The 27178-nt window shown below is 43.7% G+C and overlaps 1 protein-coding gene across 1 annotated transcript in view; it reads left to right on the top strand.

Annotated features, from left to right (window-relative positions):
• Positions 1-5375: 5375 nt before the first annotated feature.
• The window catches only part of odad2 (outer dynein arm docking complex subunit 2), a 336903-nt gene continuing 315100 nt past the window's right edge, over positions 5376-27178 (top strand). Inside the window, exons 1-4 of the mRNA XM_033016188.1 lie at positions 5376-5446; positions 5845-6080; positions 11878-12038; positions 21427-21625. Coding sequence (XP_032872079.1) covers positions 5857-6080; positions 11878-12038; positions 21427-21625 — 584 coding nt within the window. The 5' untranslated portion in view covers positions 5376-5446; positions 5845-5856. The remainder of the gene's footprint in view (positions 5447-5844; positions 6081-11877; positions 12039-21426; positions 21626-27178) is intronic.

Raw genomic sequence — 27178 nt, 5'->3', positions numbered from 1 at the left:
AATTATGAAAGAAAGAGATAGGTTACACAGTCAGAAACTTTTTCAACTAGACGGCACAGCTTTAAAGTGAGAGGGACAACATTTAAAGATTTGTGGGGCAACTTTTTTATTCAGTTGGTGGTGAGTGCCTGGAACGTGCTGCCAAAGTTGGTGTTTAGGCAGGTGTCATTGTGGTATTTAAGAGGTTTTTCAATTGGCATATGAATATGCAGGAATTGGAGAGATACGAATTATGCACAGGTCATGTTCGACACTGACATTGTGGGCCATAGTGCCTGTTCTTGTGCTATTGTTTTTTTCTATGTTCAAACTCAGACACTTTACGTGAACTATTGTCAAAGAGCATGTTGGTGGAGGTCCTTTCAGTTTTGTCGGTGTTAAATACAGTCATTCTCTAGCATGCAGACTTACATTTTTACGCGCATTTTACGGCATTGCCTCCTCCTTTTCGCCTCAAGGAGTCAACCACCATATCGGGCCACCTTATGTATGAAATCATGAGAGGAATGGATCGGGTAGTTGCATAGAGTCTCTTGCCCAGAGTCAGGGAATCGCGGACGGGAGGACATAGGTTTAGAAACACTTCCAGTCCAATCAACAATTACCATATTGTTTTACTTTTTATATGTGAACATTTAGCCTGTCACATAGAAAATAGGTGCAGGAGTAGGCCATTTGGCCCTTTGAGCCTGCACCACCATTCAATATGATCATGGCTGATTATGCATCCAACTCAGTATCCTGTACCTGCTTTCTCTCCATACCCCCTGATCCCTTTAGCCACATCTAACTCCCTCTTAAATATAGCCAATGAACTGGCCTCAATTACCTTCTGTGGCAGAGAATTCCACAGATTCACCACTCTCTGTGTGAAAAATGTTTTTCTCATCTCGGTCCTAAAAGACTTCTCCCTTATCCTTAAACTGTGACCCCTAGTTCTGGACTTCCCCAACATCGGGAACAATCTTCCTGCAACAGACTGTCCAACCCCTTAAGAATTTTGTAAGTTTCTATAAGATCCTCCCTCAATCTTCTAAATTCTAGCGAGTACATAGAAACATAGAAATTAGGTGCAGGAGTAGGCCATTCGGCCCTTCGAGCCTGCACCGCCATTCAATATGATCATGGCTGATCATCCAACTCAGTATCCCGTACCTGCCTTCTCTCCATACCCTCTGATCCCCTTAGCCACAAGGGCCACATCTAACTCCCTCTTAAATATAGCCAATGAACTGGCCTCGACTACCCTCTGTGGCAGAGAGTTCCAGAGATTCACCACTCTCTGTGTGAAAAAAGTTCTTCTCATCTCGGTTTTAAAGGATTTCCCCCTTATCCTTAAGCTGTGACCCCTTGTCCTGGACTTCCCCAACATACAATACATACAATTCAATTTATTGTCATCGGGAGCAATCTTCCTACATCTAGCCTGTCCAACCCCTTAAGAATTTTGTAAGTTTCTATAAGATCCCCTCTCAATCTCCTAAATTCTAGAGAGTATAAACCAAGTCTATCCAGTCTTTCTTCATAAGACAGTCCTGACATCCCAGGAATCAGTCTGGTGAACCTTCCCTGCACTCCCTCTATGGCAATAATGTCCTTCCTCAGATTTGGAGACCAAAACTGTACGCAATACTCCAGGTGTGGTCTCACCAAGACCCTGTACAACTGCAGTAGAACCTCCCTGCTCCTATACTCAAATCCTTTTGCTATGAAAGCTAACATACCATTCGCTTTCTTCACTGCCTGCTGCACCTGCATGCCCACTTTCAATGACTGGTGTACCATGACACCCAGGTCTCGCTGCATCTCCCCTTTTCCTAGTCGGCCACCATTTAGATAATAGTCTGCTTTCCTGTTTTTGCCACCAAAATGGATAACCTCACATTTATCCACATTATACTGCATCTGCCAAACATTTGCCCACTCACCCAGCCTATCCAAGTCACCTTGCAATCTCCTAGCATCCTCCTCACAGCTAACACTGCCCCCCAGCTTAGTGTCATCCGCAAACTTGGAGATATTGCGTTCAATTCCCTCATCCAGATCATTAATATATATTGTAAATAGCTGGGGTCCCAGCACTGAGCCTTGCGGTACCCCACTAGTCACTGCCTGCCATTGTGAAAAGGACCCGTTTACTCCTACTCTTTGCTTCCTGTTTGCCAGCCAGTTCTCTATCCACATCAATACTGAACCCCCAATGCCGTGTGCTTTAAGTTTGTATACTAATCTCTTATGTGGGACCTTGTCGAAAGCCTTCTGGAAGTCCAGATACACCACATCCACTGGTTCTCCCCTATCCACGCTACTAGTTACACCCTCGAAAAATTCTATAAGATTCGTCAGACATGATTTACCTTTTGTAAATCCATGCTGACTTTGTCCAATGATTTCACCACTTTCCAAATGTGCTGCTATCCCATCTTTAATAACTGACTCTAGCAGTTTCCCCATTCCCGATGTTAGACTAACTGGTCTGTAATTCCCCGTTTTCTCTCTCCCTCCCTTCTTAAAAAGTACAAGCCGAGTCTATCCAGTTTAAGGTGAAGGGGAAAAGATTAATAGGGGTAACCTTTTCACACATCGAGAACTGGGTGTAATGGAACGAACTGCCAGAGGAGGTTAAGGCTGGGACTATCCCAATGTTTATGAAACGATTAGACAGATGTATCCCACATAAGAGATTAGTATACAAACTTAAAGCACACGGCATTGGGGGTTCAGTATTGATGTGGATAGAGAACTGGCTGGCAAACAGGAAGCAAAGAGTAGGAGTAAACGGGTCCTTTTCACAATGGCGGGCAGTGACTAGTGGGGTACCGCAAGGCTCAGTGCTGGGACCCCAGCTATTTACAATATATATTAATGATCTGTATGAGGGAATTGAAGGCAATATCTCCAAGTTTGCGGATGACACTAAGCTGGGGGGCAGTGTTAGCTGTGAGGAGGATGCTAGGAGACTGCAAGGTGACTTGGATAGGCTGGGTGAGTGGGCAAATGTTTGGCAGATGCATTATAATGTGGATAAATGTGAGGTTATCCATTTTGGTGGCAAAAACAGGAAAGCAGACTATTATCTAAATGGTGGCCGACTAGGAAAAGGGGAGATGCAGCGAGACCTGGGTGTCATGGTACACCAGTCATTGAAAGTGGGCATGCAGGTGCAGCAGGCAGTGAAGAAAGCGAATGGTATGTTAGCTTTCATAGCAAAAGGATTTGAGTATAGGAGCAGGGAGGTTCTACTGCAGTTGTACAGGGTCTTGGTGAGACCACACCTGGAGTATTGCGTACAGTTTTGGTCTCCAAATCTGAGGAAGGACATTATTGCCATAGAGGGAGTGCAGAGAAGGTTCACCAGACTGATTCCTGGGATGTCAGGACTGTCTTATGAAGAAAGATTGGATAGACTTGGTATATACTCTCTAGAATTTAGGAGATTGAGAGGGGATCTTATAGAAACTTACAAAATTCTTAAGGGCTTGGACAGGCTAGATGCAGGAAGATTGCTCCCGATGTTGGGGAAGTCCAGGACAAGGGGTCACAGCTTAAGGATAAGGGGGAAATCCTTTAAAACCGAGATGAGAAAAACTTTTTTCACACAGAGAGTGGTGAATCTCTGGAACTCTCTGCCACAGAGGGTAGTCGAGGCCAGTTCATTTAGCAATGTTACAAAATTTTGAGATTTTAAAAATCAAGTCTGTAATTTATCCCATCAGATAAAGCATAAAAATAAGTTTAATTTGACACCTAATTCACTTTCATATCTCAAGTATTTAAAAAGTTATGGCCATTTTCATACTGGGAAATGAGCATCTTGTTCCCTATTGATTTTCTATGGACATAACAAAAAAGCTGTGATCGTGAAGTCAAAAGCCCATAACTTTCTTAAAAATTAAGAGAACTGAATGAAATTTTCAGTTATCATAGATTGAAGCATTCTGAAACAAATATAAAATAATCTTACTTGGATGACCTGAAATTAAAGCATATAATTAGTTAGTTACCTAATTGTAGCTAATTTCAGACTTGAATTACTAGATCTAAACATCTATCCATTTCTTAATAAATGATTAACATTTTTAAATAGCCTAAATGTCCAAATAATATTCACAAATAATTCACAATAAAACATGATTTTTAAATCTCATTTACATTAATTTATAGGCCAAATGGAAGGAATTTAGTGTTTAATTGCTGTAAATAAATGTCCATTTAAATCAGCTTTCCAGTGGGTCCCTGTGGAACGCGCTGGTTTAGAACGTTCACATTGCGGTAGATTTGTGCTCCCAAATGCCGAGAAAAATACTGCGGGATATAATGGGCCCAAAATGAGCTGCTCGCGACATTAAACTTTGTATAAAGGGATCTTTAGAAGCCCTTTTTAATGTAAAAATATACAGCCTACCTTCTGTGGTTTGCTTTATGAGACCCTGCGGTTGCTGGCGGTCACGGGTTTAGAGATTGATTTTTAAACTACTATAACTATTATTCAAGGCCTTTAAACCTAATAATAGCTTTTGCGACGGGGTCTTCCAGCGATTTTTCGTTAATAATTAACTAGGCTGAACATTTTCGATTGGAACAGCTTAGAGAAAATCGCGTTTTAAACCCGCCCCCCTATAAACGCCGCCAAAATCGCGCACACCCGCAGCAGCAGATTTTCAGCGACGCTTCAGGTAGGCTTTGCAACATACCTAGTTCATTGGCTATATTTAAGAGGGAGTTAGATGTGGCCCTTGTGGCTAAGGGGATCAGCGGGTATGGAGAGAAGGCAGGTACGGGATACTGAGTTGGATGATCAGCCATGATCATATTGAATGGCGGTGCAGGCTTGAAGGGCCGAATGGCCTACTCCTGCACCTAATTTCTATGTTTCTATGTATGGAGAGGACAGGTTTGGAGGGATATAATGGACCAAACGCAGGCAGGTGGGACTAGTGTGCAGTCTGAACAAGGGTTGCGGCCCAAAACGTTGCCTATTTCCTTCGTTCCTTAGATGTTGCTGCACCCGCTGAGTTTCTCCAGCATTTTTGTGTACCTTTGTAGCTGGGACTTGTTGGGCAGTGCGGACAAGTTGGGCCGAAGGGCCTGTTTCCACGCGGTATCACTCTGACTCTGTGGCGCACGGGACAGACAAACCGCCGCCCGTACCCGCCACGCGCACGCGCCCAAAGATCCGTCCCCGCCACGCGCACGCGCCCAAACATCATCAAGCTCCGTCCCCGTGACGCGCACGCGCCCACAGATCCGTCCGCGTGACGCGCACGCGCCCAAACGTCATCGAGCTCCGTCCCCGTGACGCGCACGCGGGGCGCCGCTCAGTGTTTGGAGCCGTAACTTAGCAACGACGCGCTGGTCTCCATGGCAACGCAGCCACGGCGGACTCGGCATTTGTTTGGGGGCTGCCGGCCGCATCGCCCATCGCTGGCCGTTCTCTGTCCTCCGGGTGAGCTGTTGGCGGCGGTATCCTGAGGGTAGGGGTGTGGGCGGGTGGGGTGGCGAGCAGAAAGAGGAAGCCCTGGCTTCACCCTGCAAGGCCATGCGGCGGGCACATAGGTGCAAGCCCGGGCTCGATTGAAAGAGTGGAGGTTTGGACGGGCCGCTGCGGGCATGAGGGTGACTCGACCTCGGCGTCGAGGCCGTTGGCTTTGCACCATACGTTTGGTATTGTGTATTATTTGTGTGGTGTAAAGAAGCGGCTGATGGAAAATAACACGTCTTCCATTAGCCCCACCACCACCCCAATCCCAATCGTAGCTGATGGAACAACGTCTACTGTGTTGCATCAAATGGGGTCAGTGTGTCCTGTACTAACAGTGCCCATGTCTTTCCTTGTCGCACCAGGCACTCATCACCATGGGAGTAGCGTTGACTCGAGCTGCTCAGTGGACTGCGGCTGGCACCGGCGTCGGCAAGTTGGAATTCACGCCCTTGAATGTGTCCCTGATGAATGACATTATTAAATTTGTTGACAATGTGAACTCCAAGCATCCCCAAGAAGCGGCCTTAATGTTTCGAGAAGCTCTGGAATGGTCGTCAGGAATAGATCCATCTGCTTTTGGGTCAGATTATGAAACTAGGTGGGTTTCAGATATGCGTGCGGTGAATGTTACCGGCATCTTGTTCAGTAACAGGAAACTGTAGTGTAGGTGCGCACGTTATGTATCGATTTAAGAAAACTGCAGTTCATATTTTATTGGGATGAAGAAGTAACGTGTACTCTTGAGCAGGGTTATGGTACAGTAAGGTAGAATAATTAAATATGCCTAACCAAGTCACAACATTGTTGCTTCTGAATTCAATGCCACAGCTTACGATTTAAAATAGTGTATTCACGTTTCATAGAAGCCTAGAAAAATAGGTGCAGGAGTTGGCCATTCGAGCCAGCACCGCCATTCAATATGATCATGGCTGATATGGGGGAAAAGCAGGAACAGGGTACTGATTTTAGATGATCATGGCTGATCATCTAAAATCAGTACCCTGTTCCTGCTTTTCCCCCATATCTCTTGATTCCGTTAGCCCAAAGAGCTAAATCTAACTCTATCAGACACAAAATGCTGGAGTAACTCAGCGGATCAGGCAGCATCTCTGGAGAAAAGGAACAGGTGACCTTTTGGGTGGAAAACCTTCTTCAGACATAATAATAGTAATAATAATAATAATAATAATACACTTTATTGTCACTGTAAATACATATAATGAAATTTCAGGCGCACTGCTTGAGCGGAGCTCCAACGTAACAGACAAATAATAACGACAATGGAAACAACAAAACTGCAAGAAAAACGTTGTCGTCAGAATGTGCAATATTTCACAGTATAGTGTTGTGGCAGTACAAAATATTGGCTATGAGGGCTGTGTGTTCAGTAGAGAGTTCAGAGTGGTGGTGGCTTTGGGGTAGAAACTGTTTGTTAATCTTGTAGTTTGTGATTTTATGAACCTGTAAAGCATTCCTGGGGCAGAAGGGCAAACAGTGATGCGCAGGATGAGATGAGTCCTTTAGTCTGCGTGATGCATTCCGCAGGCAACGAGAGCTGTAGATCTCTTCCAGGGCAGGCAGGTGTGTGTTGGTGATCTTCTGGGCTGTATTGATGACTCTGCAGAGCCTTCTTGTCAGCCACAGAACTGTTGCCATACCATACCAGGATGCCATGTGTCAGGACACTCTGGACCAACTAGCAGCTGTTGTGGAAGTACCTGGGGAGGGGGTAGTTTGAGTGGGAAGGGATGAGTGAACTAGGGAGTTGCAGAGGGAATGGTCTCAGGGGAAAGGGGTGGAGATGGGAAGATGTGACTAGTGGTGGCGTAATTGTTGGAGGATTATGTGCTGTATACGATGTGATGAAAGGTGAGGAACTGGGTGGACTCTGTCCCTGTCGCGACTGAAGGGAGGGGAAGCAAGATTGGGACTATGGGATACTATGTTTCTATGTTTCTATGTTTCTACTGAGGAGGCACCTATGACAGAAGAGGGGAACCCCTAATCCTTGAAGAATGAGATATCTCAGATGTCCATGTATGAAACACCTCTTCTTGGGAGCAGATGCAGCGGAGACTTAGGAATTGGGAGTAGAGGATAAAGTCTTTGCAGGAGGCAGGGTGTGAATAAGTGCAGTCTAGAATGCTGTGGAAGTCAGTTTGTAATAGACATCAGTCGATATCTATCTCCGGTGATGGAGATGGTGAGATCTAAAAAGGGGGGGGGGGGGGGGGGGGGGGGGGGGAACAGAAATGGTCCAAGTGAATTTGAGTGCAGGATGGAAATTGGTAGTAAGGTTAATGAAGTCCATGAGTTCTGTATGGGTGCAGGAGGTAGCCCCGATGTAGTCGTCAGTGTAACGGAGATAGAGTTCGGGGATAGGGCCAGTGTCGCCTGGAACGGGGATTGTTTGGCATACCCTACAAACAGGCAGGCATAACAGAGGGCCATGTGAGTGTAAATCTACAACTCTCTGCAATTTCTTGTGGTCTTGGGCAGAGTTTTTCCCAAACAAAGCTGTGATGTAACCTGACCGTAGGCTTTCTATTGTGCATATGTGGAAGTTTCTAAGAGTCAATGAAGAAATATCGAATTTCCTCAGTCTCCTGAAGAACTAGAGTGGAAATGTCAAAGACTAGAAGGCATATCTTTGAGGTGGGTGAGGTAAAGTTTAAAAGAGGTGAGTGAGGAAAGATTTTTATACTGAGGGTGGGGAGTAGTTGGAATGTACTGCAGGGGATGATGGTGGAGGTAGATACAATTGTGACATTTAAGTGACTTTTAGATCGGTATGTGAAAGGTAAGGATTTTGTGCAGGCAGATAAGAGTAGGTCTTGGAATCATGTTCAGCACAGACTGTGATCTGATGGAACATATTTTTGTGCTGTACTTTTAGACGTTTTTGTGTAAACATAGAAACATAGAAAATAGGTGCAGGAGTAGGCCATTCAGCCCTTCGAGCCCATTCAATATGATCATGGCTGATCATCGAACTCAGTATCCTGTACCTGCCTTCTCTCCATACCCCCTGATCCCTTTAGCCATAGGGGCCACATCTAACTCCCTCTTAAATATAGCCAATGAACTGGCCTCAACTACCTTCGGTGGCAGAGAGTTCCAGAGATTCACCACTCTCTGTGTGAAAAATGTTTTTTCTCATCTCGGTCCTAAAGGATTTTCCCTTTATCCTTAAACTGTGACCCCTTGTCCTGGACTGGAGTATTGTGTTTACATAATCGGGAACAATCTTCCTGCATCTAGCCTGTCCAACCCCTTAAGAGTTTTGTAAGTTTCTATAAGATCCCCCCTCAATCTTCTAAACTCTAGCGAGTACAAGCCGAGTCTATCCAGTCTTTCTTCATATGAAAGTCCTGACATCCCAGGAATCAGTCTGGTGAACCTTCTCTGTACTCCCTCTTTGGCAAGAATGTCTTTCCTCAGATTTGGAGACCAAAACTGTACACAATACTCCAGGTGTGGTCTCACCAATACCCTGTACAACTGCAGTAGAACCTCCCTGCTTCTATACTCAAATCCTTTTGCTATGAATGCTAACATACCATTCTCTTTTTTCACTGCTTGCTGCACCTGCATGCCTACTTTCAATGACTGGTGTACCATGACACCCAGGTCTCGTTGCATCTCCCCTTTTCCTAATCAGGCACCATTCAGATAATAGTCTACTTTCCTGTTTTTGCCACCAAAGTGGATAACCTCACATTTATCCACATTATACTGCATCTTCCATGCATTTGCCCACTCACCCAGCCTATCCAAGTCACCTTGCAGCCTCCTAGCATCCTCCTCACAGCTAACACTGCCCCCCAGCTTCGTGTCATCCGCAAACTTGGAGATGTTGCATTCAATTCCCTCGTCCAAATCATTAATATATATTGTAAATAGCTGGGGTCCCAGCACTGAGCCTTGCGGTACCCCACTAGTCACTGCCTGCCATTCTGAAAAGGACCCGTTTACTCCTACTCTTTGCTTCATGTTTGCCAGCCAGTTCTCTATCCACATCAATACTGAATCCCCAATACCTTGTGCTTTAAGTTTGTATACTAATCTCTTATGTGGGACCTTGTCGAAAGCCTTCTGAAAGTCCAGATATAACACATCCACTGGTTCTCCCTTATCCACTCTACTAGTTACATCCTCAAAAAATTCTATAAGATTCGTCAGACATGATTTAACTTTCGTAAATCCATGCTGACTTTGTCCAATGATTTCACCACTTTCCAAATGTGCTGCTATCCCATCTTTAATAACTGACTCTAGCAGTTTCCCCACTACCGATGTTAGACTAACTGGTCTGTAATTCCTCGTTTTCTCTCTCCCTCCCTTTTTAAAAAGTGGGGTTACATTAGCTCCCCTCCAATCCTCAGGAACTACTCCGGAATCTAAAGAGTTTTGAAAAATTATCACTAATGCATCCACTATTTCTGGGGCTATTTCCTTAAGTACTCTGGGATGCAGTCTAACCGGCCCTGGGGATTTATCGGTCTTTAATCCATTCAATTTACCTAACACCACTTCCCGGCTAACCTGGATTTCACTCAGTTCCTCCATCTCATTTGACCCGCGGTCCCCTGCTATTTCCGGCAGATTATTCATGTCTTCCTTAGTGAAGACGGAACCAAAGTAGTTATTCAATTGGTCTGCCATGTCCTTGTTCCCCATGATCAATTCACCTGTTTCTGACTGCAAGAGACCTACATTTGTTTTAACTAACTCTTTCTCTTCACATATCTATAAAAACTTTTGCAGTCAGTGTTTATGTTCCCTGCCAGTTTTCTTTCATAATCTATTTTCCCTTTCCTAATTAAGCCCTTTGTCCTCCTCTTCTGTACTCTGAATTTCTCCCAGTCTTCTGGTAGGCTGCATTTTCTGGCTAATTTGTACGCTTCATCTTTTGTTTTGGTCCCTGATTTCCCTTGTTATCCACGGATGCACTACCTTCCCTCATTTATTCTTTTGCCAAACTGGGATGAACAATTTTTGTAGTTCATCCATGCAGTCTTTAAATGCCTTCCATTGCATATCCACCGTCAACCCTTTAAGAATCAATTGCCAGTCAATCTTGGCCAATTCATAGAAACATAGAAAATAGGTGCAGGAGTAGGCCAATCGGCCCTTCGAGCCTGCACCGCCAATCAATATGATCATGGCTGATCATCCAACTCAGTATCCTGTACCTGCCTTCTCTCCATACCCCCTGATCCCTTTAGCCACAAGGGCCACATCTAACTCCCTCTTAAATATAGCCAATGAACTGGCCTCAACTACCTTCTGCGGGAGAGAATTCCAGAGATTCACCACTCTGTGCGAAAAAAGTTTTCCTCATCTCGGTCCTAAAAGATTTCCCCCTTATCCTTAAACTGTGACCCCTTGTTCTGGACTTCCCCAACATCGGGAATAATCTTCCTGCATCTAGCCTGTCCAACCCCTTAAGAATTTTGTAAGTTTCTATAAGATCCCCCCTCAATCTTCTAAATTCTAGCGAGTACAAACCGAGTCTATCCAGTCTTTCTTCATAATTCACGTCTCATACCCTCAAAGTTACCTTTCTTTAAATTCAGAACCCTTGTTTCTTAATTAACAATGTCACTCTCCATCCTAATGAAGAACTCAACCATATTATGGTCACTCTTGCCCAAGGGGCCACGCACAACAAGACTGCTAACTAACCCTTCTTCATTACTCAATACCCAGTCTAGAATAGCCTGCTCTCTCGTTAGTTCCTCGACATGCTGGTTTAGAAATCTATCCCGCATACATTCCAATAAATCCTCTTCCTCAGCACCCCTGCCAATTTGATTCACCCAATCTATATGTAGATTGAAGTCACCCATTATAACTGTTTTACCTTTGTTGCACGCATTTCTAATTTCCTGTTTGATGCCATCCCCAACTCCACTACTACTGTTAGGTGGCCTGTACACAACACCCACTAACGTTTTCTGCCCCTTAGTGTTTCGCAGCTCTACCCATATCGATTCCACATTCTCCAAGCTAATGTCCTTCCTTTCCATTGCGTTAATCGTAGCGGCACCTAGTGGTTAATCTGTATATGCAGAACCCTCGTCATAGGCCGGGTCTGTCACGTGACATGGTTCGTTTCGCGGGCTTTTCAGTATGTTCAGTAGCTGGTGCTCTTCACGACGACAAGAGCTAAAAACTTTTTCTCTTGACTAAGTGCTCGTGTAGTTCAAGTGTTGTTTTGACAATAAAAACCATTTTGCTCGACCCGCTTGGTCTCGCTACATTAGGTTATTTTAACTGATCACGCAATTTCTGTGACAACAACTTAACTGCTTATTATTGCTTTGTTTACTGATCAAAGTTCTAGAATGGATATTTAAAAATCTATCTTATGTCAATTTTCTTATTTTCAGTAAAGGAGCTTTAGTATCAAAAGAAAACGTGGATGGGATCCCTTTACTAAATTTTCAGACTTCTTCGGGTTATATTAAAATATTCTCCTTTAATCAGCTGGCTAAGTTTCTGGAAATAGCTCAGAAGGAAAAACTGAAAGAAACTCAAGTTTGTTTGGAAGGTCAGTTTTATTTAATTATTCCTTTATGTAAAATGATTTTGATTGGTTTGGCTTATGTATTTATGGAACTCTTTCCTGTCAATACTTTAGGACCATTAATTGAAATCATACAAGTGCACAGCACAGCACAGATGGGGGCAATTGAATTCATCCAAAGAATAATCCAATTGATTCCATACTCATAATCTTTTTCCAAATAATTGCACAATTTTCTCCTTCATTTACTATTTGCATTTTGAACGGCTGTATCGACTACCCAATAAGGTAGCAAATTTCAAATCCTAATCAAAGATCAAAGATAACTAGGGATAAAATTGGTCCATTAGAGAGTCAGAGTGGCCAACTATCTGCAGAGCCAAAAGAGATGGGGGAGATATTGAACAGTTTCTTTTCTTCGGTATTCACCAAGGAAAAGGATATTGAATTATGTGAGGTAAGGGAAACAAGTAGAGTAGCTATGGAAACTATGAGGATCAAAGAAGAGGAAGTACTGACACTTTTGAGAAATATAAAAGTGGATAAGTCTCCAGGTCCGGACAGGATATTCCCTAGGACATTGAGGGAAGTTAGTGTAGAAATAGCAGGGTCTATGGCAGAAATATTTCAAATGTCATTAGAAACGGGAATAGTGCCGGAGGATTGGCGTACTGCGCATGTTGTTCCATTGTTTAAAAAGGGGTCTAAGAGTAAACCTAGCAATTATAGACCTATTAGTTTGACGTCAGTGGTGGGCAAATTAATGGAAAGAATACTTAGAGATAATATATATAAGCATCTGGATAAACAGGGTCTGATTAGGAACAGTCAACATGGATTTGTGCCTGGAAGGTCATGTTTAACTAATCTTCTTGAATTTTTTGAAGATGTTACTCGGGAAATTGATGAGGGTAAAGCAGTGGATGTTGTGTATATGGACTTCAGTAAGGCCTTTGACAAGGTTCCTCATGGAAGGTTAGTTAAGAAGGTTCAATGGTTGGGTATTAATGGTGGAGTAGCAAGATGGATTCAACAGTGGCTGAATGGGAGATGCCAGAGAGTAATGGTGGATGGTTGTTTGTCAGGTTGGAGGCCAGTGACGAGTGGGGTGCCACAGGGATCTGTGTTGGGTCCACTGTTGTTTGTCATGTACATCAATGATCTGGACGATGGTGTGGTAAATTGGATTAGTAAGTATGCAGATGATACTAAGATAGGTGGGGTTGCGGGTAATGAAGAAGAGTTTCAAAGTCTACAGAGAGATTTATGCCAGTTGGAAGAGTGGGCTGAAAGATGGCAGATGGAGTTTAATGCTGATAAGTGTGAGGTGCTACATCTTGGCAGGACAAATCAAAATAGGACGTACATGGTAAATGGTAGGGAATTGAAGAATGTAGGTGAACAGAGGGATCTGGGAATAACTGTGCACAGTTCCATGAAAGTGGAATCTCATGTAGATAGGGTGGTAAAGAAAGCTTTTGGTGTGCTGGCCTTTATAAATCAGAGCATTGAGTATAGAAGTTGGGATGTAATGTTAAAATTGTACAAGGCATTGGTGAGGCCAATTCTGGAGTATGGTGTACAATTTTGGTCGCCTAATTTTAGGAAGGATGTCAACAAAATAGAGAGAGTACAGAGGAGATTTACTAGAATGTTGCCTGGGTTTCAGCAACTAAGTTACAGAGAAAGGTTGAACAAGTTAGGGCTTTATTCTTTGGAGCGCAGAAGGTTAAGGGGGGACTTGATAGAGGTTTTTAAAATGATGAGAGGGATAGACAGAGTTGACGTGGAAAAGCTTTTCCCACTGAGAGTAGGGAAGATTCAAACAAGGGGACATGACTTGAGAATTAAGGGACTGAAGTTTAGGGGTAACATGAGGGGGAACTTCTTTACGCAGAGAGTGGTAGCTGTGTGGAATGAGCTTCCAGTGAAGGTGGTGGAGGCAGGTTCGTTTTTATCATTTAAAAATAAATTGGATAGTTATATGGATGGGAAAGGAATGGAGGGTTATGGTCTGAGCGCAGGTATATGGGACTAGGGGAGACTATGTGTTCGGCACGGACTAGAGGGGTCGAGATGGCCTGTTTCCGTGCTGTAATTGTTATATATATATGTTATATGTTATTCCTTTACAGTTAACTGTCATGCCAACTTCAAAGATTTCACAGATACACCATCTTTCCTAATTCTTCCTACCACAATGTATCAGTAATGAAATTTGTCTTTTATATTCTACTATTTCTCTCTGGTTTGTATAAGATCGCATGCTACCTTTGTCACTGTTTACCATACTTCCAGGTTTTGTGTCGGGTACAAATTTGAAATTGTGAATGCCTTTAGTATATTTCAAAATAGCTGTCATTTTCACGTTACTTTGAAAAACAGCCCTTCATCATTTCTGTTTTATAACCGTAAATAAGTTATGTATCTTTGCGTTTATTCCACTTTTATCTCATTTATTAAGTCAAGTCAAGTCAAGTTTTATTCATCACTTGCACACACAGTGCAGTGAAATGAAGTTGCCTGCAGCGGTAAAATTAAAAAAAACACACAATACACAATAAAAAATTGAACACAAACATCAACAGCATTCATCACTGTGGTGGAAGGCACAAAATTTGGTCAGTCCTCCTTATTCCTCCCCGTGGTCGGGACCACAACTCTCCGCAGTCGCCTCTGCGGGTGTCCAGATGTGCAGACAAGGTAAGTCCAGGTAAGTCCTGAATCGGTGCTTCCCCACCGGAGACCCTGGCTTCAAGATGGTGTAGGCCGCAGGCCGGCGGTCAAAGATCTAAAGTCCCCACCGCGCCGCAGCCAGAAGCACCGCAGACCGCAGGGCCAGCGGTCGGAGCTCCTCTCCAGGGATCACCGCTCTGGATGGTAAGTCCCCGCCGCGCCCGTGGTTAGAGTAGGCCGCGGGCCGGCGGTCAGAGCTCTTCAGACATGGAAAAAGTCACCTCTCCGTGGAGGAGGCGACCAGAGCGGTTTCCCCCTTACCCCCCAACACCACCCCCCACACAAGACGCATAGAGAAAACTAACACGCTGCTGGCAGGGCTGCCGGCTCGCAGCACCCCCACCGACCTCAAAATTAGCACATTTTTGTTGTGAAAGTAGTTTTTTAGTTTAGTTTTGAGATACAGAATGGAAACAAGCTCTTTGGCCCACCGTGTCCGCACCGACCAGCGAAAGAGAACGCCAGTTCAGTTTAGTTTAATGTCACGTGTACCGAGGTACAGTGAAAAGCTTTTTGTTGTGTTCTACCCAGTCAGCAGAAAGACAATACTTGATTACAATCAATCTATTTACAGTGTATAGATACTTAAGGGAATAACGTTTAGTGCAAGTTAAAGCCAGCAAAGTCCGGTCAAGGATAGTCCGAGGGACATCATAGAGGTAGATAGTAGTTCAGCACTGCTCTCTGGTTGTGGCAGGATGATTCAGTTGCCTGATAACAGCTGGGAAGAAACCGTCCCTGAATCTGGTAGTGTGCGATTTCACACGTATACCTTTTGCGTGATGGGAGAGGGTGGAAAAGGGAGTGGCCAGAGTGCGACTCATCCTTGATTATGCTGCTAGGCTTGCCGAGGCAGTGTGAGGTATAAATGGAATCAATAGAAGGGAGGTTGGTTTGCATGATAGCCTGGGCTGCATCCACAATCGCTGCAATTTCTTAGGATCCTGGATGGAGCTATTCCCAAACCAAGCTGTGATGCATCCTGATAAAATGCTTTCTATGCATTGGAGGATAACAGGGAAATAAGGAGGAAGATTGGGATGAATGAAATTACTGCTGCAGATCTGGCCCATTGCTGGTGTAAGATATGGAACATAGTATTTATTCTCTAACTGTTCAACATTCAGTAAGATCAATTTTGTTCAGTATCATAACTTTAGGGATAAAAAATGTTTGAAAAGAATCCACCCAAAACAAATTCACGCCAATTTTCCAATAGAACTCTAAATAAATACAAACAAACAATATCATTGTGAGAAAATGGGTTAAAGTACAGGATGGAGATTGATAACCTGGTTGAGTGATGCCACAACAATAATTTTACTCTCATCATTAGCAAAGCCAAGGAGATGATTGTTGACTGGGGACAGACAAAGGACGATGCACCTGTCATCATTAGCAGGATGAGAGAGCCAATGGGTTCAATTTCCTGGGTCAACACGTCTCTGATGATCTGTCCTGGGTGTAGCATATTGAGACAATCATGAAGAAAGTTCAACAACCCTACATTCTCAGAAGTTTGGGGAGATTCAGCATGTTACTCAATTTCTATTTTCTATGTTTCTATGAACTTCCACAAGCATAGGTGGAGAGCATACTGATTGGTTGCATGACCTACTTCAGAAATTTGAATGCTCAAGAATGAAGGGGGTTGCAAAAAGTGGTTAACATTGAAGGGATTAAATCCCTCACCATTAAAGGGATCTATGAAAAGGGCTTCCTCAAGTAGACAGCTAATATCATCATAGACCCTTACCATCCTAGCCTCATGCTCATCTCACTGCTACCATTGGGAAGAAGTACAGTAGCTTTAGAACCATGACCTCATGGTTTTCTGGGAACAACTTATTTCCATTAACTATTAGGTTCTTGAATCACCCTGCACAATCCTAAAGGGCTTGTCCCAATGCTCGTGGATGTCACGTATGAGTAACAGTATGAGTAACAGTAGGTACTCGTGAAATCCGGTAAACTCATGACGTTTTTTCCACACTGTGAAAAAAATTGTTACTTTTTACACGTACGAGCTCCTACGTACCCACTACGTACATTATATGAGCTCGAATCGGGAGAACTCAGGAGAACTCTTGAATTATCTCGTACAGTGGGACAGGCCCTGAAGCACTACAGCCTTGTACTACTATGGTTGCTCTACGTACTTTGATCTTTGCGCTATCATGGTCTAACTTACTTAGAATAACTGATAATTTATTGTATATTTATTGTTGTGCGTTTCATGGGCCAGTGAAGCTGCAGCAAATACAAATTTAATTGTTTTGGTTATAATACGATGCATATGACAAATAAACACTCTTGACTCTCTTAACTTTTGAAAATAAACCTGTCAATTATATTTAATCATGGATGTTTGAAATAGAGTCTTCAAAGTTTAAAATAACATTGAATTATTTATGCCGAAAATGTCTGTACAGGCATCCAACTATTTAAATTGTATGGTTAAAAGGAAATGTTTTGTTCGCTGATGTGCTGGATCTTTTACAATTTCAACTGCAGCAACTGGCTGCAAATGAGTGTACATCTTTTGTTATTACTGTCCCACTTGTTGTCTCTTATTAAAAAATTGGTTGATCCTGAGTTATGGATAAATCGGTTTATGGATAATTCCGAGGAACGGAGGCCTTGCATAACCCAGGGAATGCCTGTATTGTAAACATGAAACATACACTTTGTATCTCACTTAATGGCAGAGGGTATTAAAACAAATCTACAGTAAATGTAGTAGGAATGAAAAAATGAAAACATTGATAGTGATAAAGAAGTCGTACTGAATAAATTAATGGGACAGAAACCTGACAAATGGTGGAAGTTTCTCAGAGTGGCCTAATAGTCCTCTGGAAGTGACTGTAACCCGCAATATTCATTCAGTAGTAGAGTCATAGAGTGATACAGTGTGGAAACAGGCCCTTCTGCCAAACTTGCTCACACTGGGCAACATGTCTCAGCTACACTAGTCCCACCTGCCAGCATTAGATTCATATCCCTTCAAACCTGTCCAATCCATGTACTGCCTAACTACTTCTTAAATGTTGGGATAGTCCCTGCCTCAACTACCTCCTCTGTTCCATACATCCACCACCCTTTGTGTGAAAAAGTTACCTCTCAAAGTTACCTATTAAATATTTGCCCCTTCACCTGAAACCTATGTCCTCTGGTCCTCGATTCACCTACTCTGGGCTAGAGACTCTGTGCTTCTACCTGATCTATTCCTCTCATGATCTTATACACCTCTATAAAATCACCCTTCATCCTCCTGCATTCCAAGTAATAGTCCTGGCCTACTCAACGTCTGCCTATAGTTCAGACCCTCTAGTCCTGGCAACATTCTTCTCTGTACCCTTTCCAGCTTGACAACATCTTTCCTATAACACGGTGCCCAGAACTGAACACAATACTCTAAATGTAATTTTTCTAGTTGAAGTTTTATTGGAAGGTGAAAGGAAGAAATAGGAGCATTCAACTGCAAGGTACAGACAACATTAGGTTTGAAAATTATTAGTATAAGCACAGGGTAAGGATTATACTGACTTCTTTCTCTTGGTTAACAATATTAAACCCATTGATGCCCTTGTTTCCATTAAGAATCAACAATTGCAATATTTTAATATTCTAAGATGGACAGTAGTTTTAGGTATTCTTCACCATCATAACCCTGCTTGATCACATCAAGTTATATGCACATTTGCTGCTTTGAACAAAAATGGTCACTATTCAAAGATATTTGTAGGACACAAATTTAACTACAAGCTTTTCTTCTTTCCTCAGCCTTTACTCTCGTCCCTTCCACTTTCACCCCCAACAACAAATGCAGGGAATTCTTTATTATTAGGATTGAGACCATCTATTATTCATCAGACTCCATCACTTCCCTTCCTTAACCTATCAAGTCATTCCTTCCTTAAAGTCCCTTCTAGTCCTTGCACTGGTACCTTGAACAAGATAATAAAACACTCTTGACTCTTTCCCTGGTTTCTCTCTCTTTATGCATTACTGCTCCATTTCCAAACTCTTTTTCTGGTACAAAATGTTTGTATTTTGTTGTTGGTTTCCAAATCCTTTAAGCCAAATTTGTTACAGCTTCAATATTGAATCCCTCTGTTTAGTATTTAAATAATCTCAGTCAAAGTACAAATAACATTGTGTGCAACTGTGATCAGTTCAGTATTTCTTTAATATAATTTTCACTGAGTACTCGCATACACAAAGGAAACGAAAAAACGTTGCTCAATCAGTTTCCATTCAGTGTAGTTAATTAAAAAGGATAAATACATAGAGCTTTAAAAACAAATTAAAATTACCATGTCTAAAAACAGAAAGTAGGACTAAAATTTGCAATAGAACATATTAAGCCATGCCTTTCCATTCTTGTTGATCCAACTGCAAGCTTCAATCATGTTTGAAGATATCATACTCTCTAAAACCTTCCCTTTCCAGACTGTTTTCATATTTCACATCTATATGGTGTCCTTCAGTGATATCTGTTAACTCAGTTCTAGTGACTGTGTGTAAAAAAGACCATAGTATAACCTTTGACCATTCACCTTGACCTCTGTCTGAGAATAAACATTCACGTTTACAGTCTTGGCAATCTCGTTAACTTTGAACAAAGTTGACAATTCACACATATTTTTCCATCCCCCCTACAAAATCTCAACGGCCCCCTGTGGTCTGCCTCAGATCATTTGATGCTGAATCCATCACTTTGCTACTTTTAAGGCTTAATTGCCTCCTGTCCTCTACTTCCCTCTGCCATTTTCCACGCATAAACCTGGGCTCTCCTTATTCTTGACAGATTCCCTTCAGTCATTAATCCTGAATTAACTCACTGACCTTCTGTTTTCATTTCATAACATCATCTAAACCAGTATCGGCCCATTCACATCTTTGTCTTTTGGATTTTCCAGTTTCCTGGCTGGTGTCCTAGTTGGTAACCTTTATTCTATCCAGAGTAAACGTATAAAACACTCACCCTATCTATTCTACTCCCACCATGATTATATCCACCTCTATAAGACGTGGAAAAGCTTTTCCCACTGAGAGTAGGGAAGATTCAAACAAGGGGACATGACTTGAGAATTAAGGGACTGAAGTTTAGGGGTAACATGAGGGGGAACTTCTTTACTCAGAGAGTGGTAGCTGTGTGGAATGAGCTTCCAGTGAAGGTGGTGGAGGCAGGTTCGTTTTTATCATTTAAAAATAAATTGGATAGTTATATGGATGGGAAAGGAATGGAGGGTTATGGTCTGAGCGCAGGTATATGGGACTAGGGGAGATTATGTGTTCGGCACGGACTAGAAGGGTCGAGATGGCCTGTTTCCGTGCTGTAATTGTTATATGGTTATATTATATGGTTATATAAGATCACTCCTCAGCTTCCCGTGCTCCAAGGAATGAAGTCCTAGCCTGCCCAACCTCTCTCCATAGCTCAAGTTCCGTGTCCTGTGTTCTCTTCGTGTTCTCCAATTTCTCTGTCTTAACTGCTCTCTGTATATTTGCACCTGCATAACCGCCCTCCAAAATGCACTCCTGGTGCATTTGTCTCTTGTGCTTCCCCAATTTTAACTGTTACCATGTCTTCTGCTGCCAAGGTTTTAACCTCAGGGATTCTTTAACCTCAGGGATTCTCAGTGAACATCTCAGCCTTCCTGCCTCTCCATCTCTTCTGTTTTTACGAGCATTTTTTTAACTTTCTTCATTGGCTAAACTTTGGTTATTGTTTTGCTTGGCTCAGCGTCAAATTTTGATTAATGCTTGTGAAAAATACCTTTGATATTTTGCTGTTAAAGCACCATGGCAACTTTTCATTATTACTGTTCCACTAGCTCTGGATAGGGGATCTGCCACTCAGAAAAGACCAATTTCACTGAAGTCTGTTGTGAAATGCAATTCTTACAGGTGTTCCATTTCCTCTAATAAATAGAACCTCAAAGATAGTTATAAGCAATAATAAGTTAAAATTAACTTTAGAAACCAGCTGGCTAGAATTAGTAGCTAGAATATCTAGCACTAATTAAAAAATGAATGACTGTTGGTCTATGCCCTTGTTATCTCATGTTATTTCTTCAGAAGTCAATGATCCTTGCAGATTTGTCTACAGCGAGCACAGGCAATCTGTTCAACAGTAGAGGGCCCCATAGCTGAGCTTGCTCCCTTTTCATTAATACATTAGTAAATTGCAGGCATTCCTGGATAATTCTTAATTTTAAACTTTGTCTAATTGTAATATTCTATAACCTCTTGAGATTCAGCACACAAAAATAATTTAAATGATAAGCTGTTTGTTTGTCGCCTTACCCACCGCCTATCCTGCCCCATTCTCCACTGTGTGTATTTGACTCATATGTAGCTACTAAGTAACTAAGATGCCAATAGGCCCAGTTATGAACCTGTTGCAATTTTATACAACTACATTAAATATTACATTATTGCAGCAATTGTTTGTGTGATTAGGAATTGCTTTCTATTGTGGTAATCCCAGAAACAGTATGAAAAGGAATAACGATGTCAATGTATCAAAATAAATATAATCATTTTTTCTCATTGCAAACTGCAGCATGTACTGGAATAGTAATAAATATATTTTTATTTTTACAGTTTTGATAATAGCATTAATCAATCCAATGTTTTATATTCTTAATCATGCAATGTTTCACTTCAGCAAACAGAGATCCAATAGCAAAGATTCTAGGCCCTAGTTTTGCGACAGTGGAAGGAGAGGACAGCTCTATGTTGCGTTTACTGGAAAAAGTGAAGAAAGGCAGTGAAGAGCCTTTGGCTGAAGTTCAAATGAAATTATTTCTTCTTCTCCAACAGTTGGATATGCAGCTTCTTAATACTTCTTTACAAAAAATTTCACAGTACGTATTACAAATAAATTGTTAGCATCTATGATCATGTGAAAATATTTTGTCAGTCTCCCTAATGGTCGAAAGTGGTTTCCGCTTCTTCTATGTTCCGGCGATTATTTCAAAAAATTCAAAACCGGCCGCGACTAAAAATACCTTCCACTACCTGCAACCTCCGGCAACCACCTTCAACTAGCATCGCAACCGGCTTCGACTAAAAAATTACCGATTTTTAAAACGGCAACCTATTTTTAGTCGTGGCCGGTTTTGAATTTTTCAGGTTTCCTAAGTGGGACAGGGGCATTACAGTGCCAGAGAACTTGACTATGGGTGCTATCTGTATGGAGTTTGAACAATCTTCCTGTAACCACATCGGTTTTCTCCGGGTGCTCTGGTTTCCGACCACACTCCAAAGACATACAGGTTCGTAGGTTCATAGGCTTCGGTAAAAAAAAATTGTCCCTAATGTGTAGGATAGTGCAAGTGTACAGGTGATCGGTGCAGATGCGATGAGCCAAAGGGCCTGTTTTTGCACTATCTCAAAAGTCTAAAATAAAGTTTTAAATAATTAGTGGTCAAAATGTTTATGGCATCCTCTTTCTCCTTTGGAGAGAGACTTGTATTCTGTATCCTCTTAATCAGAGAAGGAAGAACATATATTCTAAATGGATCATCACTATTGCTTAGTCCACTTGTTTTTTTTTTATTTTGCAAATATTTTTCTTGTAAATCTATATCGAATTATGTCAGATGGATTTATTTCAGCATTTTAATGATATAGATTTTGTTTCTTTGAATTTGTCTTTGTATGATTTATATGATGTAGCTTTATATGATTTGTTGTATGTTTTGTTGCTGATTTGACTGATTTCCCTCAATTACTTTGTCATGATTATTATTATCTGTGTAAACAAATTACTTTGTGCATAAACCTTATAGCTTGCTTGCCAGTTTATCCTGAATTGGCACACAATCTATACACTTTATTTCTTTCATCTTTTTTGGTATTTTGTCGTTTTGCCCTTTGTTGGTTTATTTGGCGATCTATACATGATATTTTCCATATGCTCATCATGCATTTTGTCCTAAGTTGGGTGAGAGAATGCTGTGTATGGGGAGGGGAGGGATATTTTTAATGGTACAAAGTAAACCTTCATCTTTACAGACCTCTTTTAATGGATTTCGGTTATAGCGGACCGACCTACCGACCTTCACTGCTTAGGCTGGGCTGCCGACACCACTCTGCCTGTGTCACCTATCCAGTCACTCCTGCCGCCACACCCACTCTGGCAACACCAACGCTAGCCACTCCCACAGCCACTGCACCCCCGACCGTTCTCAGGCCGTGCCTATCACTGCCGCCACCAGTGCCATTACACAACACTAAATCCAGAATTGCCTTCTCCCTGGTAGGCTCCAATACAAGCTGCTCTTTCTTCCTCTTTGGAATGAACTGATCCTACACCATCTGTATTATTCCCAGAAATACCTGCCATTGTTGTTCCACTGTCATCCATGTAGGGTATCTTTCCAGTCAACTTTAGCCAGCTGCTCCCTCATGGCTCCACAATCCCCTTTGTTCAACTGTAATACTGAGACCTCCGATTTACCCTTCTCCCTCTCAAATTGTAAATTAAAACTTATCATATTATGGTTAATATCCTAATGGCTTCTTAACCGCAAGTTCCCTTATCAAATCCGGTTCATTACACAACACTAAATCCAGAATTGCCTTCTCCCTGGTAGGCTCCAATACAAGCTGCTCGAAGAATTCATCATGAAGGCTAGCCACAAACTGCATTTCATGGGGTCCAGTACCAACCTGATTTTCTCAGTCTACCTACATGTTGAAATCTCCCATAACAACCGTAGCATTACCTTTACGACATGCCAATTTTACTTCGGAGTCACGTAAGTGACTACGTGAAGAACCCGCTCAGTGCGCAGGCGCGGCATTACGCCAGCAGTGCAACAGCGGCTGCAACGGGAGTTAGGCTCTCCTGCTACAGAATGAACCGGACCGTCAGGTGAGTACCCTGAGGTCGGGTTTTCTTTTACAGGTGAGCCTTTTTCTGCTTGTGTTTTTTACAGGCAGAGAAAAAGGCTCTGGAACAAAACTGTCCCCCGTTCAAGGAGGAACGTTTTCCCGTTGGGGAGGGAGGCAGCAACAGGCGGCAGGAGCGTTACCCGGTGTTCCGTAATTCCCCGACACCGTGCCGAGGCCAGCCCGCTAGTACCTGAGCAGCGGGCTGGATGCATAGCCACTCGAGAGGCATCCGGCAGGTGTTCCCGATGTCGGACGGGGCGTCTCTCCACCCGCACGGGGGGGGGGGAGAGAGCCGCCTGAGCCGCTGGAGCGGCTCTCGGTGCAGGTGCCTGCGAGACGCACTGCTTGAGGGGCGCTCTCGCTACTACAAGGCACAAAAGCTCCAGAAGAAGGCGGTAGGAACAATTACCGGGCGCTCCGCTATCCCCATCACCGCGCCGAGCCCAGTCCCGCTAGTGCCTGAACTGCGGGCTGGATGTCTAGCCATCCGAACAGGCATCCGGCCGGTGGCGTCCGATTCGTCGGACGGGGACATGTCTCCACCTAAATGGAGGAGCGACAGCTGCCTGAGCTGCATCCAACAGCAATTGGAGCAGCTCCAGCGAGATGCGCAGAAAGAGCGCTCTCGCGGAGGGAGGTCAGGCACCCCCTCCACAGTGTTTCATGCACTGCCCTCTGCTCCCTCATTACTGGAGGCTAGCATTGGTTACCAGGGCTGGGCTGGTCTGGAACAGGGGCAGGCGGACGAATTCGGGAGTATGCCAGGGGTGCAGGAACATGAAGAGCTGTTGGGTGTGATGGACCGCTTGTAGCAACCCCACGGGCTGGAGCACCGCTGGAACCAAGAATGGCAGCCAGCATCAACCATTACTGGAAAAGGTGCTCGCTGAGGTGCTGAAACAACACAGCACCAGAAAACGGTGAGGCCCTCAAAGTAAAAAGTGTCAACAGCCAAATCTGGGGGCATGTGGGTCACATATCCGGACCCAAGAACTCAAGCTACAGCGGATCCTAAGGCTCCTGACGTCGGCCATCACAACCTTTGCTCGTTCCGTGGAGACCACGGAGATGGATACCTGCCAGCAGGATGTGCTGGCATTAATGTGTACCACACAATTTGAGATCAACAATCTCCGGAGGGAAACATAAGACCTGCCCTCAATCCCAAATTTGCTGGCTTGTGTAAAGCCCCAGCTGCGGAGACGGACGCGCTGCTATTTGGGAAAGATTTCAATAAAAAACTGAAGGAGATGCAGGAAGCATCAAAAACCTTCGGCCTAATGAGGGCAGGCCCCGGGACGAGCAAACCAAGACCTCCGATACCCAAGCGGCAGCATCCCACGGCATCCACCAGTCGACGTCCGCAATATGGGACTGGTGAACGCTTGGGGTCCGCACATTATCCCCAAAGATCTTTTAGATCAGGGCCCGCAGCGGACCCTCTGGAAAATGCGCCTCCCCCCAACATCGCCAGCACGTCAGAACAAAATCTTCAGGAAAATGAAGAAACAGAATCGCCAATAACCATGGAGGTAGGTGGGTCTGGTCCTTACCAGCATATAGAGAATAAGGGTGCTTTATTAACAGGGGGGAGATTACACTTGTTTAAAGAAGCATGGGGTATGGTCACGAGTGACAAGTATATACTCAACAACATTACAGGATATAAAATACAATTCATGTCAGAAAAAACGCCGCCAGTTCAACAATGGCCCCAAAGGGTATTTTCTCCCTCCGTCAAAGAGAAACATGAGGGACAAGCTGAACTGGTGAGACTTATCACAAAGGGGGTCATCGAAAAGACCAAACATGAACCTTTGGAATTTGTATCGAATATATTCACTAAAACCAAAAAAGATGGTGGCTGTCGCATCATCATTGACTTAACATCACTAAACAAATTTGTTAAGTATATACATTTCAAAATGGAGACATATGTTACTGCCAAACAACTGAATTCCAAAGGACACTTCATGGCAAGCATTTATCTTAAAGATGCTTACTATCTAGTACCCATATACAAGGATCATCGCAGATACCTAAAATTTATCTGGATGGTACAAAGCATTGCCCTATGGGCGAACTTCAGCCCAAGATTATTCACCAAAATATTGAACCCAGCCATGGCAATACTAAGAAAACAAAAACATATTGTCATGGCATATCTGGAGGATATTCTGATAGTAGGGAAAATGATGGAATTGGCTGTGGCAGCAGTATCAGCTACAAAACAGCTCCTCGAAACTCTGGGGTTCGTCCTACATCCAGATAAATCTAAGTTGAAGCCATCCACTATCATGGACTGGTACACAAAATTGCTGGGGAAACTCAGCGGGTGCAGCAGCATCTATGGAGCGAAGGAAATAGGCGACGTTTCGGGCCGAAACCCTTCTTCAGACTGATGGGGGGTGGGGAAAGAAAGAAGGAAAAGGGGAGGAGGAGGAGGAGCCCGAGGGCGGGCAGATGGGAGGGTGGGAGGAGACAGCTAGAGGGTTAAGGAAGGGAAGGAGACAGCACGGGCTAGCCAAATTGGGAGAATTCAATGTTAATGCCATAAGGACGCAAGGTCCCCAGACGGAATATGAGGTGCTGTTCCTCCAATTTCCGCTGTTGCTCACTCTGGCAATGGAGGAGACCCAGGACAGAGAGGTCGGATTGGGAATGGGAGGGGGAGTTGAAGTGCTGAGCCACCGGGAGGTCAGGTAGGTTATTGCGGACTGAGCGGAGGTGTTCGGCGAAACGATCGCCCAACCTACGCTTGGTCTCACCGATGTAAATCAGCTGACATCTAGAGCAGCGGATGCAGTAGATGAGGTTGGAGGAGATACAGGTGAACCTTTGTCGCACCTGGAACGACTGCTTGGGACCTTGAATGGAGTCGAGGGGGGAGGTGAAGGGACAGGTGTTGTATTTCTTGCGGTTGCAGTCGTTCCAGGTGCGACAAAGGTTCACCTGTATCTCCTCCAACCTCATCTACTGCATCCGCTGCTCTAGATGTCAGCTGATTTACATCGGTGAGACCAAGCGTAGGTTGGGCGATCGTTTCGCCGAACACCTCCGCTCAGTCCGCAATAACCTACCTGACCTCCCGGTGGCTCAGCACTTCAACTCCCCCTCCCATTCCCAATCCGACCTCTCTGTCCTGGGTCTCCTCCATTGCCAGAGTGAGCAACAGCGGAAATTGGAGGAACAGCACCTCATATTCCGTCTGGGGACCTTGCGTCCTTATGGCATTAACATTGAATTCTCCCAATTTGGCTACACCGTGCTGTCTCCTCCCCTTCCTTAACCCTCTAGCTGTCTCCTCCCACCCTCCCATCCGCCCGCCCTCGGGCTCCTCCTCCTCCTCCCCTTCTCCTTCTTTCTTTCCCCACCCCCCATCAGTCTGAAGAAGGGTTTCGGCCCGAAACGTCGCCTATTTCCTTCACTCCATAGATGCTGCTGCACCCGCTGAGTTTCCCCAGCAATTTTGTGTACCTTCGATATTCCAGCATCTGCAGTTCCCTTTTGAACACTAT

This window comes from Amblyraja radiata, chromosome 2 (assembly GCF_010909765.2).
Source record: "Amblyraja radiata isolate CabotCenter1 chromosome 2, sAmbRad1.1.pri, whole genome shotgun sequence".
NCBI classification, from domain to species: Eukaryota; Metazoa; Chordata; class Chondrichthyes; order Rajiformes; family Rajidae; genus Amblyraja; species Amblyraja radiata.
The sequence above is the reverse complement of the archived record's forward strand: the minus strand, read 5'-3'. Positions and strand labels throughout refer to the sequence as shown.